General features: G+C 38.2%; 1 protein-coding gene across 2 annotated transcripts in view; it reads right to left on the reverse strand.

Moving 5' to 3' along the window:
- Nucleotides 1-1,458: 1,458 nt before the first annotated feature.
- Nucleotides 1,459-15,883, reverse strand: part of LOC139467920 (protocadherin Fat 4-like) — a 60,849-nt gene continuing 46,424 nt past the window's right edge. Inside the window, exons 47-53 of one of the 2 annotated variants that reach the window (XM_071249508.1) lie at nucleotides 15,705-15,833; nucleotides 15,405-15,590; nucleotides 15,106-15,246; nucleotides 9,729-9,914; nucleotides 4,547-4,693; nucleotides 2,414-4,115; nucleotides 1,459-2,007 (exon numbers count right to left, since the gene is read on the reverse strand). In XM_071249508.1, the coding sequence (XP_071105609.1) occupies nucleotides 3,924-4,115; nucleotides 4,547-4,693; nucleotides 9,729-9,914; nucleotides 15,106-15,246; nucleotides 15,405-15,590; nucleotides 15,705-15,833 (981 nt within the window). In that variant the 3' untranslated portion in view covers nucleotides 1,459-2,007; nucleotides 2,414-3,923. Of the gene's footprint in view, nucleotides 2,008-2,413; nucleotides 4,116-4,546; nucleotides 4,694-9,728; nucleotides 9,915-14,092; nucleotides 14,349-15,105; nucleotides 15,247-15,404; nucleotides 15,591-15,704; nucleotides 15,834-15,883 lie in introns of those variants that run through there. The other variant, XM_071249509.1, reaches the window with a different exon arrangement.

Consider the following 15,883-nt stretch of genomic DNA (forward strand, 5'->3'; position numbering starts at 1 on the left):
TTGACTTTGCCAATCCGAGCAGACATTCCCATTCAAATGCATAAAGAAAGGGGAGCGCAATTGGTGCCCATGGGGATGCCTTCTTCTTGGCTCAATGTCTTACCCCCACATTTTACATAGATGTCATCAAAGAGTCCAGAATTTTATATATTGTTTTCTCAGTAAACATCAGACGGCATTTGCTTTCATTTTCGACAAACTGACCTGAACCGCTGAAGATAGGTATGTCACCATATCTATGGTCACCACAGTACAAAAGAGGAATGGACATCGTCTTCAGATTTTGGAGTCACGTCAAAAGTTAATAGCACTGATGCATGGTTTAGGCAAATTTCTTCCTCAGTTAACATACTTGCCTGATATGTGGCATTATTTAATATGTCACTTGTACCAAGTTCTTTGATCAAACAATTAATGTAATGATGCTTCTATATAACATACGGAGGAAAAGGAAAATATCACCAAAGGTGTCAAAATTATCACCCACACATTCTATTTGCATTTTGTTCAGAGCTAAAATAGCTATCGGCCCTTACTGGTATCATGAATTAGGCTATATCTGTGTTTTGTAATGATTTCGGCACCATCGCGGGAAACGAGTGTTTGATATAGATGCGAATTAAGAGTATTATGCAATTTGTTGATAGATGCTGTATATTGTAAACCAATAGAAAGTGTGTTCTGTGTTGTGATTGGCTAATTTGGGTCACATGACCAAATGTCAAAGGGTGAAAATATGATTTGCATTCCCTGAAGCAAGCAATAGGTTTACAATATCGATAACAATAGGTTTTAAATGTCGATAAATACTATGTGTGTCTATTTCCGGGATTTTATCGAGTATTTGCATCTTGGAAATTCATCTCAAAGATAAAAATTTCCAGGATGCAAATACTCGAAAAAATCCCGGAAATAGACACACACAGTATTTGTCTTCTAAATGAACGTATGGGGCCAGTGTGATTACAGGTAGAATTTAGGTAGATATTGCTGGGTGAGGTCTGACAAGCGTTTGAAACACGCTGTCCCAAAGAAAATGGCGTTTTGTGGTCTTTAAGTGGCGAACATGTAGCGTCAAATTACAATGATGATACCGGATGTTTGGAAAAGAGATGACTATACAGTTACATTGGACAGTGTTACAAGGTTGACACGCGTACTTCTGGGTTATAGTACTTGTTTACTTGAGACTAAATAATCATCAATATACAAGGGGCGGTCGGGTAGCCTAGTGGTTAAAGCGTTCGCTCGTCACGCCGAAGACCCGGGTTCGATTCCCGACATGGGTACAATGTGTGAAGCCCATTTCTGGAGTCCCCCGCCGTGATATTGCTGGAATATTGCTTAAAGCGGCGTAAAACCATACTCACTCACTCACTCATCAATGTACAGGAATCCTTATATTGAGAGACAACAATCAACAATTTAACAACAATTGTTTATTGGGTTACAAATATGTAAATAAATTCATAAGATAAACAATGTACACAAGATCTGAGTGAATGCGTTTTTAATGTTGTATTCAGCTATATTGTAGCTAGTTACGGTCTGTAAACAAACAAATCTTGACAAGGAAAACTGGTTGTTTGTTGTTTTTTAACGCCGACTCAGCAATGTTCCAGCTATGTGACGGCGGTCTGTAAAGAATAGAATCAAGACAATTTGGATACGATGATATGCATCAACCAAGTCAGCGAGTCTGACCACCCGATCCCTTTAGTCGCCTCTTATGACAAGCATGGGTTGCTAAAGGCCTATTCTAACCCGGATCTTCACGGGTTGGGCAAACTAGTGACTGAAGTAATGAACAACCATACACGTTGACACACAATCAACCAGGTCAAACTCTGTAACCATCCTATTCTCATAAGTCGACTTCTTTCACGGGTTTAATACTGGGGGCCCTTCGCGTGTGTGAGAGAGTGTGGACACTTTAACTATTAGGGATGCCTCCAGGTGTGTCAGGAAACAGGTAGGGCGACTCCTTTTCGATCGGTCACATGGGTCCTGTACAAAATATTGAAAAAAAAGGAATAAAATGTTTTATCAAATGTGGACGTTGAAAAACGGAGTTCTGAATTATTGCCTATATCTATGCTTAACCGATATATTACAATTGTGTCTTCTTTCTGGTAGGGTGTATCACATATTTTAGATAAATGCATTTTCCTTACACCTACTGACACTGTAAACGCGCGGTTGTGTCGTGCATGCCACATTCGCTTTTTCAGTTATCTGATCCGAAGCTGCAATGTCATGATTGTTAGAACCAGCTCGTGAATAGTGGACATAATGAAATAAAAACAATATTTCTTAAACAAATATCTACTCTCTGACACAATCAGCAGTTGGTAACATGATAATGATTGGTTATGTCTGAGTGACAGCAGCTGACTTTACAACAACCGTTTACCTGGTTATCGGCATCCGAAGATGTCACTCTTAGAACAACGTCTCCAGTTGGCCTGGTCTCTAGAAGGTTCCGGTTCTGGTTCCGGTTGATGGTGAGTTCAACAAGGGCGATGTCATACAGTTTGGGACTGCCAGTGTCCTCGGTCCGCACATAAATCTGTAATGTTTCACAGTGTTCTCAAATGAGTATGACGAACGTTAATACACTACCATACACCAAATTGAGATGATGAATCAACTTTCATGTTATTATTTCTTTATCTATAATTGTATAACTTACATGGTTTACCTTTCTGTTGAATGAAGCTGAACGTGAGGAAGGCCCCGATATGACCTGCTATAATCGAGAAGCACGGCTCCCCTTGGCATTCTATCAGCAGATTCCTTTCTGGTTGAACTTTGAACAAAATCTAAGTGTGTTTGATTTGCCCCAATACTGCTGGCTTGGTGAATACACGACAGGAGCCCATGCTTCTTTGTGGTATTAAACTGACGAAAGAAATCCCTTTGTGACATATACTAGTATGTTACCCACCGTATATTTTCCAGCTCACCAATATATTTCATGGGTCGACTCTTTGTCTTGGTCGCCATTATCCTTAGTCATTTTATTAGGGTGCGTCATGTCCATTGTTCGGCGGGGTGTGCCAAATCCTTGGTTCACGTTTACGCTTACCTGTCACATTTAATGTGACTTACCTGATATATGGATGCTCTATTAGAAAAGAGTAAAACGCAGTTAATTGTAAAAAGCAACAGTGATTATTCATGAAACATTTGAGTCCTAAAGCTACTCCAGATTGCCATGGTGATAACAGCCTACGCGAGATAGTTTGGAGTGGCAGGGTTTATTGGACGTACACAAGGCAAAATACTGCTGACAATCATATGATTGGATCCCTGCAAAAAGAGAGGAGTACGTCGTTTGTGTCAACTTCAAAAACAGCATTGGAAATGGTTGAGCAAAACAGTTGTTCTGAAGAAAAGGTATATGTGTTAACCATGTAATATTGATATCAATATATAATTATCAATCGAAGCATAGTTTGACAACTGACAACAAAAATACGAATAATACATGTAAACATGAACACAGTGATAAATATATATTCACAGACACACACTTCCATCCAACTCATTCATTGACATGTACCGGTCCCCATGGACAGGTGATGGACTGACACTTTCTAGATTTGAACTTCCTTAGCAAGTTTTATGGTCGTTCCCTTAAGGGAGAATATCAACCTACTAAAATTAATTTCATCAGATCATTGAAAAACAGCACTACAGTATCAGGATAGTAATGTGCTCAGCTGGAATTCAAATAATCACAGAATATAATTTGCATGCGTGAAGACTTCCTCTTCATGGAAATCTACCTCGGACAGATGAAGACGCTTATGACATATTTTAACCAGATAGTATTGTATATTAAAGTTTTTAGCAAATTATGACTGTTTAAATATCATTGTTTTATATGATGGAACTCGAGTACCTTTGGTGCCGAGTACCTAAGTGATATAAGTCTTACTGATTCCACCCCAGTACGGTGGTAGAGGTTCCTGACAACAGACAGAGGCTCTGAGTGACATGGTATTGTTGTCCTTAGGTGGCTGCAGCGGTGTCTTTCTGTCCACGGTGATTTTAACATTGGCAGGCAGGTTTGCCCTTCTTCCAGTTCCATCTACTGCATCAACAACCAGCTGGAAAACGGGCAACATATAATGTTGCTAAAAATACTTCAACCTGATAGTATAATTAAAATGAATTTGTATAATCTCCATGCAAATTACATAAGCAAGCTGGTAAGACTCAGACCAGTATGTTGCAGGCAGGCAGACATGGGCACGGTGTTTGTTGGTGAACCGTGGGACATATGAAGAGCCGATACAAATGAGTGTGTGAATGTTATTTTATGTCGCTCTAACCAACATTACAGGTCTATTACTTAGCATAACATTACATACCAGGACTAGGTGCTGGGACCTATTCTTCCCCGGACTTCAAACGGGGAATATGAATACGGGATCTCTTGATAATTATGACATTTATAATTAGAATAAGCGAAATTATATTTATATCTCAAACTGATGTGATTTTCTGCTTTTCATTAATGTGTGGTGATTCAACTTACTGTGTATACACTAGTGTTACTTGTGTCCGATTCCAGATAGCACCTAAGGCTGACGTCGCCAGTGTTTGGATCCACCATGAAGTACAGGCGTCCAAGAGGACTGGACAGGGGGCGGTTGATCTCATACTGCACAGTGTTGTATGGGGCCTGGATTAAGAAGACATTAAAACTTCAATACCTTCTATGTACACATGTCTTCATGGAACTGAAACATTCATCACTTTGGTAAGGGTTTAGGATTTACTTGTAAAACCCCTTCGGGAGTGAATTTATCCATGTATGTTTTATTTGTTTGTTGTTAAACGCCGCACTTATTAATATTACAGCTGCTTGACGGCGATCAGTATATAATGGAGTCTGGACCAGATAATGCAATGATGGATATCATGAGCATCGTTCTACGCAATTGAGATACAATGACATGCGAGCCTGACCACCCGGACCAGTTAGTCTCTCTTACGACAAGCATAGTCGTATTTTACGGCAAGCATGGGTTGTTGAAGTGCGTGTGTGTGTGTGTGTGTGTGTGTGTGTGTGTGTGTGTGTGATGTATCTATGTATATACATGTATGTAAGTGTACATATGTGTAACTATATATGTGAAATGTAGACACCGAAGGTTGGAGCTGCCGGGACATAACTCATTAAAAAGGGAAACTTGACTATTGGAAAGCGGAAGTCGACCCCCACATGAGTAATGGCACTGGCAGATGTTAGGTATTAAGATTGAGTATCATATACTGGAATACTATAAGAAATACTGTGTTTGGTTTTGTCACTTCATTAATACTCTCAATGAAAGTGTCGAACCCATACGACAGAATTTGTCACTAAATTTAGCCGCTCACGTGCAAATAGCATAATGACCCACACATAAAACTCGCAATAACTATTTACCATGTAGGCTTTATGTATCATTTAAATTATGTATGGTATGCATAACACAGAAAATCCATTCTGAATCATTACATCATCGATTGGCTGAATCGGGCACAATCATGGCAACGGCGGTATTCAAACAACTCCACATGCATAGTGATCCTGTAATACTATTACAATCCTCTTGTTGCATCTAGTGTAATTTTCAAGAATAACTAACATACATTTTGTCAAAATTGTCAAAATTATCTCACATTTATGATTGTAAAAGAATTCGTTTGATAAACTTTCGGACATAGGCATACTGTTGACAAGTGTAGATGGAGCATGAGAGCTTGGCCTATAGCTAACTCACGATATATTTAGTTGAACAAAAACAAATAATAGTTGAAGATATGTGATCATATGCCAAATCCTACTAAAACGATTCAATAGCAAAATAATTCAGATCATGACAAAATATCAAAATATTTGTAATTTTGAAATTTAAGACCACTTTAGGGTTAAGGGCTCTTCAGACGTACCTAAGTTAATTGCATTGTTTTGATAGGAAAGTGATAGAAAATTTTGTAATAAATTTTGTCCTAAAAGTAGAAAAAAAATAATTTAAAATATGTATACACCTCAGAAATGAGGGCTTTTAAAGTTATAATTCTATCTAGCTTGTCACATGGTTTGATGTGAGTCAAAGACAAATCCTTTTCCTATTTTCATGACACTGAAGCAAATTTTACCCGAAGAGTATCCAAGGAATGACAAACACTATTTTTATTGAAAATATTACTTTTCTTGACAATTTTTGTTTCATATGGCAGGTGCACTTTTATACAAGTCAACTGAGGAATGTATGGTTCTGTGATTGCATACAAAGGAAAAACAGGTTAATGGCAGTACATGTATGCAAAATAAACCACATGAGGTGACAAAGTCACAGGGTGTGTCAGATATGAAAGAATATGCCTGGCAAGGGTAATCATGTCGACAGGGCCATCGCTTTTCATGTCATCCAGGAGACTGAGATATGGGAACACTATGAGGATCTACACTGACTGAATTATCTGAAGCCCATCAACTGATGTCACCTTCAAGGCTGGTGCATCTTCCCGGGGCAAGGGAGTTAACTGACCATGAAAGTAAAGTTTCCACCCTTGCCGAGCCAGACCGGAATTTCTAAGCTCGATCGTAGCGCCACCAGTGGCTATTACGAGTTATGTCCCTTTTATGTCTCTCGAATTGACCAATCACATTTCGCTCTCATTTCACTAGCAAAATGGCACGCAGTTAAGACGATCTGGTCAATAATCAAGATCTATATTTTTGTGGTAAAACAATTTACATCGCGAAGTGCACGTGAGCACCTTGATAAATAAATTATGTTCAGATGAAAGGTAATCAATGAAGATTGATCAGTTACACTGTGCTGATGCATTGATCAATATTAAGTGTCTATAGCCATAATCATTGTGGAAAAAATGGCAACATATATAAATAAAAATATAACTGAAAATGTTAAAATCTGGAAACAGCTGTAAATGACGAAGCATTAACAAATCGATCATCCATATACAAACATGGAGGTAATTTAATTTATTGAATGTGAAATTGTTTTAAAATCTTGCTAGAATCCATAAATGTATTATAAAAGCCAAAATCATGACAATACCCCGAATTGCAAAACTACTGCGTATATCTTATCATATTCAGCAACGCATGGATGTTATGTTGAAACACATTCTGTGACGCCCATTTTCGCGCACCTGTTGTTGAGGCTGATCATTGCCGATCTACGATATCTATCCTACAGACGTATTGCGTGGGGCACAATTATTATAGTGAAAACAAAAACCATCATACATCGCAGTTACATGAATCACGCCTCTTTACATTCAACCCGACATCTATTCGTGTTCCTGAGATATATCCACATAAGTTCAAATAAAAGATACTGAGAAAATTGCATGTTGCATGTTGATAATCTACAACCGTTTCGAGGGACGGTATCATACACTGTATACGGATATAATAATACGCCCATTATATCGTCATACATGAATTGTAATTTCATATTAGTGTTATTACTGATACTATGTGGTGATTTGTGTATATTCTGGATATGACAAGCAAAATATTTCCAAATGTACGGTTATTGTTTTGTTACGAAAGATTATCAGCATACTGCCCCTACCTGTGACATTCCATCCGGTGACCTTTGCACGTAGTGAAACATTACTGTCAGATGTCACGATCTTTATTTTCATTTATCTCTCGTCAGATCAAAAAGAAAATGACAAATGAAACACTGTTCAATTAAGAAGATATCCAACTTTTGCCAAGGCATATATATGAAGGCAATGTAAACTTTGTTGATATTAAAATAGCAATAAGTTATGCTGAGGTTGGGCGAAGCCCGCCATGTTTGATTTTCGTAGGTCTGCTGGCATTACGACACAGGATTTGTATATTTGTGTATCGAAAACATTCAACCAAAACACTTGAAATTAGGGTTGTTGAATATTTATAAGTCGTTTATTGTATCCTGCACATTTTATAACATGACACGTTAGATCAACCCTAATATTCTCATTTCCACAACTGTCATGATGACCTCGAAATTTAAGTTATTATTCTGTCTAATGTTTGCATAATCAATTTTGGGAAATTGTTTAGAATGTACATTCGCCTTTGTTTAGCGATTACAAATGCGATTTGACATCAGTTAAGACATCGAAGATATGATAATTGAAAATGATCAATTTGCTCAAATTTAACGATTTACACAGGTTCCTACTATAAAACGCATTCCACATTCAATCACGTAATTCAGGTATGTTGAAATTTTTTTACAAATCTTATGTTCGCTTTGGTCTTAACCTCTGTATGTTTGAAAATGTAAGGATAATTAATAGCTCAGACAGGGGTATGAAGTGTGAAAACAATTCAGCAGGCTAAAGGGAGTTTTGTGACATTTAAGGATGTCCTGAAATACAATTATCATTTGTTTCAAATCATCCAAAGTATTTAAATGATTTGTTCCGAGTGCATTAAGCATCCTTGAAAACCACTTTGAAAACAATGTGTCAATTTTTAATAATGTTTGAATTTGAAGTTTACATGGCATATGGCTTTTCCATTGGACGAGAGGTCGGTCACCTGAGCGCGATATAGACATTCGTAAGTGTATAAACGACGCAATTTGACGTTCATACGTTTTTCACGAGATCGTGTTCTCGAAATGATGAAAACACACCAACTACTTCCAGATTCCTAGGGAAGCCCTGGGAATTCCCCAGCACAAATACATACAGAAACGTTGTTTCTGCTCAACAGACCCTTTAATCTTGAACTCAGTGTTTAAGTATACATTTGGAAACGTCAGAGAGTTTGACTGCAATATCGTTCACGAATATCCTCGCTACGACTCATCCTAGTGAACAAAACGAAGAAATGCACACCCAAACTGTCATAGTATCGACTCGATCAGTGTCGAGGCTGACAGTGACAGTATACAGCAATCTATGAATTTATCTTCGTGTATATTTGACACATCTTTTATCACCTTTCAATGATGGAACAGTTGATCAATGATGACCTAAACATGTAACCACCACAGGTTTATCAACAAATTCCGAAATCACGTTGATCGTGTCGGCAAGTTTGGTGTTTTGATGTAAATGTATCAGCCATTGTGACTGACTTTCACGTTCTTAACAGACCTATCTTAACTTAACGGTGATGTTATTTAAATACATGTGTTGTTCATACACACTCTCATGTCATCTCTCTTTTTGAGGAACTATTTTATTCCTCGATATAGCTGCTTGTTGTATGACTGTTGGTGTAAACATGAAGTCACACTTACTAAATAAAATTGTGTACAGATCAAGGCCAATATCCGTTGTGGTAACAAAATGTGGACAAAAATACATGAATTGGCTTTCACTTTCTGTGCAAACTCCGACGTTCATACAGTTTGGCCCATACTCCAATGAACCCACACAAAGTGAAAGTCAATTCTTAATTGTTTGCAGTTTGTTTGTTTCATTGTTTGAGATTTCTTTTCTCTAAGATTCTCAAATCTGACAAAATAAAACAATTGTGCCATTAAGTGGGCCGATTTAACACATGTACGTACCTGATCACATACAATATAGCCTCTATAATACAATATAGTCTCTACAACCAGAATCCAAAGTCAAGTTTAAAAATGAGAATAAACAACCATTTAGCTAGCAACTTTACTTTGACTGAAAAATAACAATCAAAACCAAATTTATATCTTACTAGGATCTCTATTCACGATTACCTTGCTGTCGCGATCAGTAGCAGTCACTTGGAAGATGGACAATCCCAAAGCCTGAGTCTCGGAAATGGTGATGTTGTAATCAATTGGATCAAAGCGAGGAGCAAACAGATTCTTGTTGACTGTGATGAGAATAGTGGTCGTGTCGGACTTGCTTGGAATACCTCCATCAGCAGCTCGGACTCTCACCTTGGGATCACATTAAGTGTTATGAGCCATGAGTTAAATTGAGTACTACCGAGTATCATACAGTAATGAAGAAGAATTCAACAATAGGAAAGTAATTTGCAGTATTCACTTGTCCACAGAATTACACTATTGTGCTGAAAGAAATCAGATTTGTTTTCTTGTTTTACAATACAGCTTATTTTATTTAGACAAATCTTTTGACAGTTTTGTTCAGAGAATCAAAATGTGTACAACAGCATTAACTTGACATGGATCATTCTTGAAAAATATTTCAGAACTGAAAAATGTACATTTTTGTAATTTTTAACACTGGGTATGATTTGATTTCCTTAAGGTTAGAAGCCTAGTTTGACCATACGATGCAAATTAATAAAGCTACACTAAACGAGTGCATTTGAGATCAGTATGTGAAACATTGAAACATGACACACAAAATGCTGGATACATAATCTGAAACACAAAAATTCTCCCCCATCCCAAAAATGAAGTAGTTCATTTTACTTCGCCTATCATAATTTAAGAGAGGATAAAACAAAAACAAAGTGTACCCCTGAAAAAAGAAACAAAACACAGGTAACTTCAGTTCTTCACTAATATATAATGAGACACAATATACATTATACTAGGGGCAAGATAAACATACAATAAAGATTACATTATATTCTTATCAGATTCAGGCAATTCTGACCACACTGACACTTTGTTCTTTGTCCTCTCTATGTTATATACCAATGTCAATACCAATGTTTTTGTGTGTATATTTAACCCCCTTTTCTGGCGGTACCTACATGGTGCCAGTTTGTATCATGCGATGCTTTACAGTTTGTAGTAGCAACTGTGGGTTTAATTTCAGTCATTTTTTGCTTTAAATGTTTTCCTTGATCAGATAGTTGTAAAAGTGTATGTACGTTTAGGAAGTGTGTAAATTCAATCTTTCATATGGTCTCTTTGTATATGAACACACCTATTATTGACAATGGCTAAGTAAGGTTTTACCTGCTGCTCTATGAACTGTAGAGGACTGCAAGATAATGCTAAGAGAAAGGGCGTTTCAAACTTTTTTACAATTTAAAGCATGTTCATTTTATCTACTACAGGATACAAATTTAACATAAGAACAGGAACCAAGATAAGATCACAATGGGGATTTGATTTCCTCTTCAATTCCAAAAACAGCCAGTCCAGGGTTGTTGCCATATTGTTCAACAAAAATGTGGACTAAAAGGTGAAGCCACCCTGAAAAACCCATTCAAGGCAGCTTTGAGGTCACCAGTGTCGTCATAGCACTTTCCACGAAGGTGTTCTTCAGTTTAGGAAACAGGTGGAAATCACTTGGTGTCAGGTCTGGCGAGTATGGAGGGTGAGGAAGCACTTCGAACCCACATTGTCGTTTAGCAGCCTTTGTAAGTAGAGAGGCATTGTCATGAAGTAGTAGAACTCCAGTAGTCAGCATTCCTTGCCGCTTTTCTTTGATAGAATATCTCAGGCGATGAAGCAAATTAGCATTGTAGGCAACGGTAATCGTCTTTTAACTTTCTAAGTAACAAGGATCACACCCTTTGCATGCCAGAATACAGTGGCTTTTACTTTCGACTCGGGATCATTGTGGTAGACCCATGTTTCACCATTCTCATGACTATTCTCTTTTTGAATTTGACGAAATCCTCCTCAATTAATTCTCAACTTTTTCTGTCAGAATTTGGAAACTTTGGCACCCAACGAGCAGATATCTTATTCATCTGTAAATGTTCATGAATAAAGGTTTCAATGGACTCATGGCTTAGACATGTGTCTTCCTACAGTCCAGCAACGGTAATACGTTTATCTGACAGTATAAGCTTTTCTTTCTCCTTGACTGAATCTTTCTTGAAGAAAGTTGAGGGACCTCCACACCTAGGGTCATCATCAAGACTTGTTTGCACAGCCTTAAACATGGCTGGCAAATATTTAACAGTGGAATAGCTAGGGCACTTATCCCCATACACTTGTGACAAGTCATTAACTTGATGTGTGCTCGGTACTCGTTCTTTTCCATTTCTGTGTTCATTTGTCCTATCATGTTCAACTGGCTGTCACTAATACACAAACGTCCTCAACAGATCAAATACACTTGCAGTGAAAATTCAAACAGTGTACTACAGTGACTAGTTCACTTTGTTTATGGCCATAGTTGAAAGTTAGTCAGGCTTAGAACTTGTTAACCAGCCCTCGTAGCACTTACGAATATTTATGGTCCCAATTTAGACTCACTAGAATTCTATGGGTAGGTTGATGAGCAGGCTAATGACATGGTGGGAAATGAGGATTATATTTTAAATGCAGACTGGTATCGTATTTTGAATGAGTCTCTAGTGACCCATTTAAAATAAGATTCCCAGAATATCAACAACCCTTGTGCTTGCGAAAAAGTATAAATATTAATTGACGATTTTGATTCAGTAGATGAATGGACAGATTTCAATCTAGAAATCAAATCTTCTTTAAGAGGCATTTAGAAGTGAAGTACAAAGTAAGGATAAGATATATGGATGAACAACTTGAAAATTTTGAAAAACTCAGATCAATAATTGAATGATTAGCTCTATAACCTGCAATAATTTGTGCAATTGAAAGTCCCATGTCATTTTTAATGTTTTTGTAGACACCACTGAAAACTGAGGCAAATGAAGATAGTTAACATAAGCACAAAAGACAAGACTTTCTGGTCCAGATAATTTAAACAGAGAAATTACGATGATGAAAATCCTACAATTCTTATTAGAAATATCCCAGCAGTGGACTGGTCATTTATCTGTCAACAGGCATACCTCTGCTTTATTCCTTATTTTTACACCTTATGTCTTCAAATTAAAACACATCATTCACACTATTCATTATCTTGAACCAACATTTGAATTAATTTCCACTTGGAAAAGATGGAACCATTTTGTACATTTATTGAAAAGTGAATAACTTCAATTTTTTCCGAAAACATGCGGGGTTCGAATACGCATTGTTTGATTTGAGAACGTGTAATAATCAACCTCAGCCATGGCGGAACATGAATGTATAGTGTATAATGAATTATAAAATATTTTCATAATTTTGTATAATGCTTAAAAGCTCAAAATTATTTGTATATATACTCAACAACAAAAGTTCCCGTGACACCAATATTTTAGTGTATTTTTCAAACAAGTGAAGTTTGGCTTTGTTTTGGCTTTGGCATTGTTTAGCATCGTGCTGACAACAACCACTCGGACAAAACAACAAAATTACGCAATTACAGTCGTGCCTCGTTTATACGGACACTTGCGTCATTTCACAATTTGTCCGAAAAACGAATTTCCGTATAACTGAAACCAGCTTCATACTGGAAGAGTTACTTCCCTTCAATTATGCAACTCATGACAGATGACAGAGCAAACAGATACATCCACTCAATCTTTATTCAAGACATACACGTTTCAACATTATGAAATGCCACGCCTGTCCGAAAATGAGCGTCTGCGAGCCATTGATATGCTTGAAGCAGGATCGAGTCAACGTGATGTTGCAAGACAATTTAACGTCCACAGAAACACCATTTGGTGTTTACGGCAACGTTGGCAACAGATGAATGCAGTCAGAGACCATCCTCGGAGTGGTAGGCCACGCGTAACCAATAATCGACAAGTCAACTGGATTCGAACAACACACCTACGAAATCGATTCCAGCCAGCAACAGTGACTGCAAGAAGCATCCCTGGCCTTCGTCGAATATCTTCTCAAACCGTACATCGCCGCCTCAGATGTGCAGGGATTGTCGCCAGAAGACCTGCCAGACGTGCCAATTTGACAGGAAACCACAGTCAAGCACGTCTACAGTGGTGCAGACAGCGTCAACGCTGGACGGCCATGCATTGGGGACAAGTTCTATTCACTGACGAGTCTCGTTGTCACAGCGATTGATCGAGTGTACGTTACGTCAATCATTGTGTCATGGAAGAAGATCGGTTCGGGGGCGGCAGCGTTATGGTATCGGGTGGGATTACAGCAAGACAGAGGACCTGTTTGATAGTGGTAGAGGGAAATCTCAATGGACAGCGCCACCGCGACGAGATCATCGGCCCTGTTGTTCTACCGTTTTCGCTTCTCATGGCCCAGGCATTACCTTTTAACATGACAACGCACGGCCTCATATTGCTCGACTTGTTCAGGATTCCCTTCAACATAACAACGTGAATGTCATCCCCTGGCCGGCTCGCTCCCCTGATCTCTCACCAATCGAGCACATATAGGATTAGATGGATCGGCGCCTTCGACGTCAACCACGTGGTCCACAGACACTCCTGGAACTTCGAAACATGTTCCAGCAGATATTGACACATATCCCATAGGACTTTTGCGACGCCTGGTCCATTCCATGAGACGAAGAAGTGTTGCTTGCATCGGAACCAGAGGTGGACACCCACGCTATTGATTCGTAAAGTCAGTATGGCCAATTAAACCATTTGAACACTTACGGGAGTCTTTTATCTGTTGCAAACCTAAATTGTTTCAGATTTGGTCAAAAACATAACTTTGCATTAAATCTTATTCAATGTCACAGGTACTTTTGTTGTTCAGTATATTTTGTGTTAGAGCAGGTTACCTACAACAAGGTTTATATTTAAAGCAATTAGATAAGCCTTTGACGAGAAAAAACAAATCAGGTAATGTATATATCCTTGTTCGGTGCCCTTTCTTTCCTATTATTCCCGTCAGCATGTATTGACAATGTGCAAGCGATAGATAAATACTAGTTTAGGACCCAACGAAATTATGAAGAGCTGTGAACCATGCATTGTAAATGTCAGCTCGCGACGGAGCTTGGCGCACGTGCAACAGCGGCAGAGAACGCATTCCTCGTGCATCACGCAAGGGAGATTCACGCAGTATAAATACAGACAACAAAGAGTTCTGGTGTATGTTTCAAATATTTTCCACAACAGAACATCTTGTCGAAGTGTAAAAGTAGGGTTTAAGTAGGGGAATATTCTTGTAACTCTCCATTCCTTAAAAATGTATCAGTGAAAACATTTCCAGACCGTGCTGCTAGTCAGTGTCACAAGTTACACATCTATTATAGGAGCAATGATCTGACACTATTTAGGGACACTCTGGGTTATGAGGGCATCCACATTCTTTAGAACATAATACTGATATTATATCGCCTGTGCATGGGACTTACTATGTATCTGTTCTGTGTGGTAGGATCTTCAGACACACGCCTACTGACTGTGATCAGACCAGTGAAGGGGTGAACTGTGAAGTAGTCATTGGCAGCACGGCTTCCATCACTCAGGCTGAACATGATTTGATTCTCTGGGGCCTGTAACAGTCAAGGATATCTTCTTCGACTCCGGACATAAAACCTGGTCGTTTTACATAGATAATTAGAAGGACTGAGAACATCATGTGATTAAACCTTGAAAACATCTCTGCTTCAAATCCATTATCCCAATTTTCTCAGAGGTATGTTTTACTCACCAATGGATCACTGTCAGTGGCAGTGACAGCAACAACATTTGTTCCTTTAGGGTCATAGTCATTGATGTTAGCTGTGTATTGAGTAGGTGAAAATCGTGGGCTGGCCAGATTGCGGTCAACTGTGATGGTTGCAGTAGTGTAAGACACTTCACCAGGGTTACCAGAATCAAAACACTTCACTAGGAGCTGTAATGAGAAGTAAAAGCAAAAATTCATTTTGAATATTCAGAATAAAACATTTGTGGGGGAAAAAAAGAACATATTCCGATGAAAAAAATAACTTTTTAAAACACAGCTTACCACATAATTAACATCCGGTTGTGGGTTTTGAGTTAGGTTGGCCCGAACATTGATGGCATGAGTAACATTGTTTAGCTCAAAGTAGGTTTGTCCAGGTTCATAGCCCTCAAGATGGCAAACAACTGTTCCCTGTGTGTGAAAAATTCAAATAATGGAACAGTTACATATTACAAACAGTC

This window comes from Haliotis cracherodii, unplaced genomic scaffold (genome assembly GCF_022045235.1).
Source record: "Haliotis cracherodii isolate W230 unplaced genomic scaffold, xgHalCrac1.p SCAF_2, whole genome shotgun sequence".
In the NCBI taxonomy this organism is placed as follows: domain Eukaryota; kingdom Metazoa; phylum Mollusca; class Gastropoda; order Lepetellida; family Haliotidae; genus Haliotis; species Haliotis cracherodii.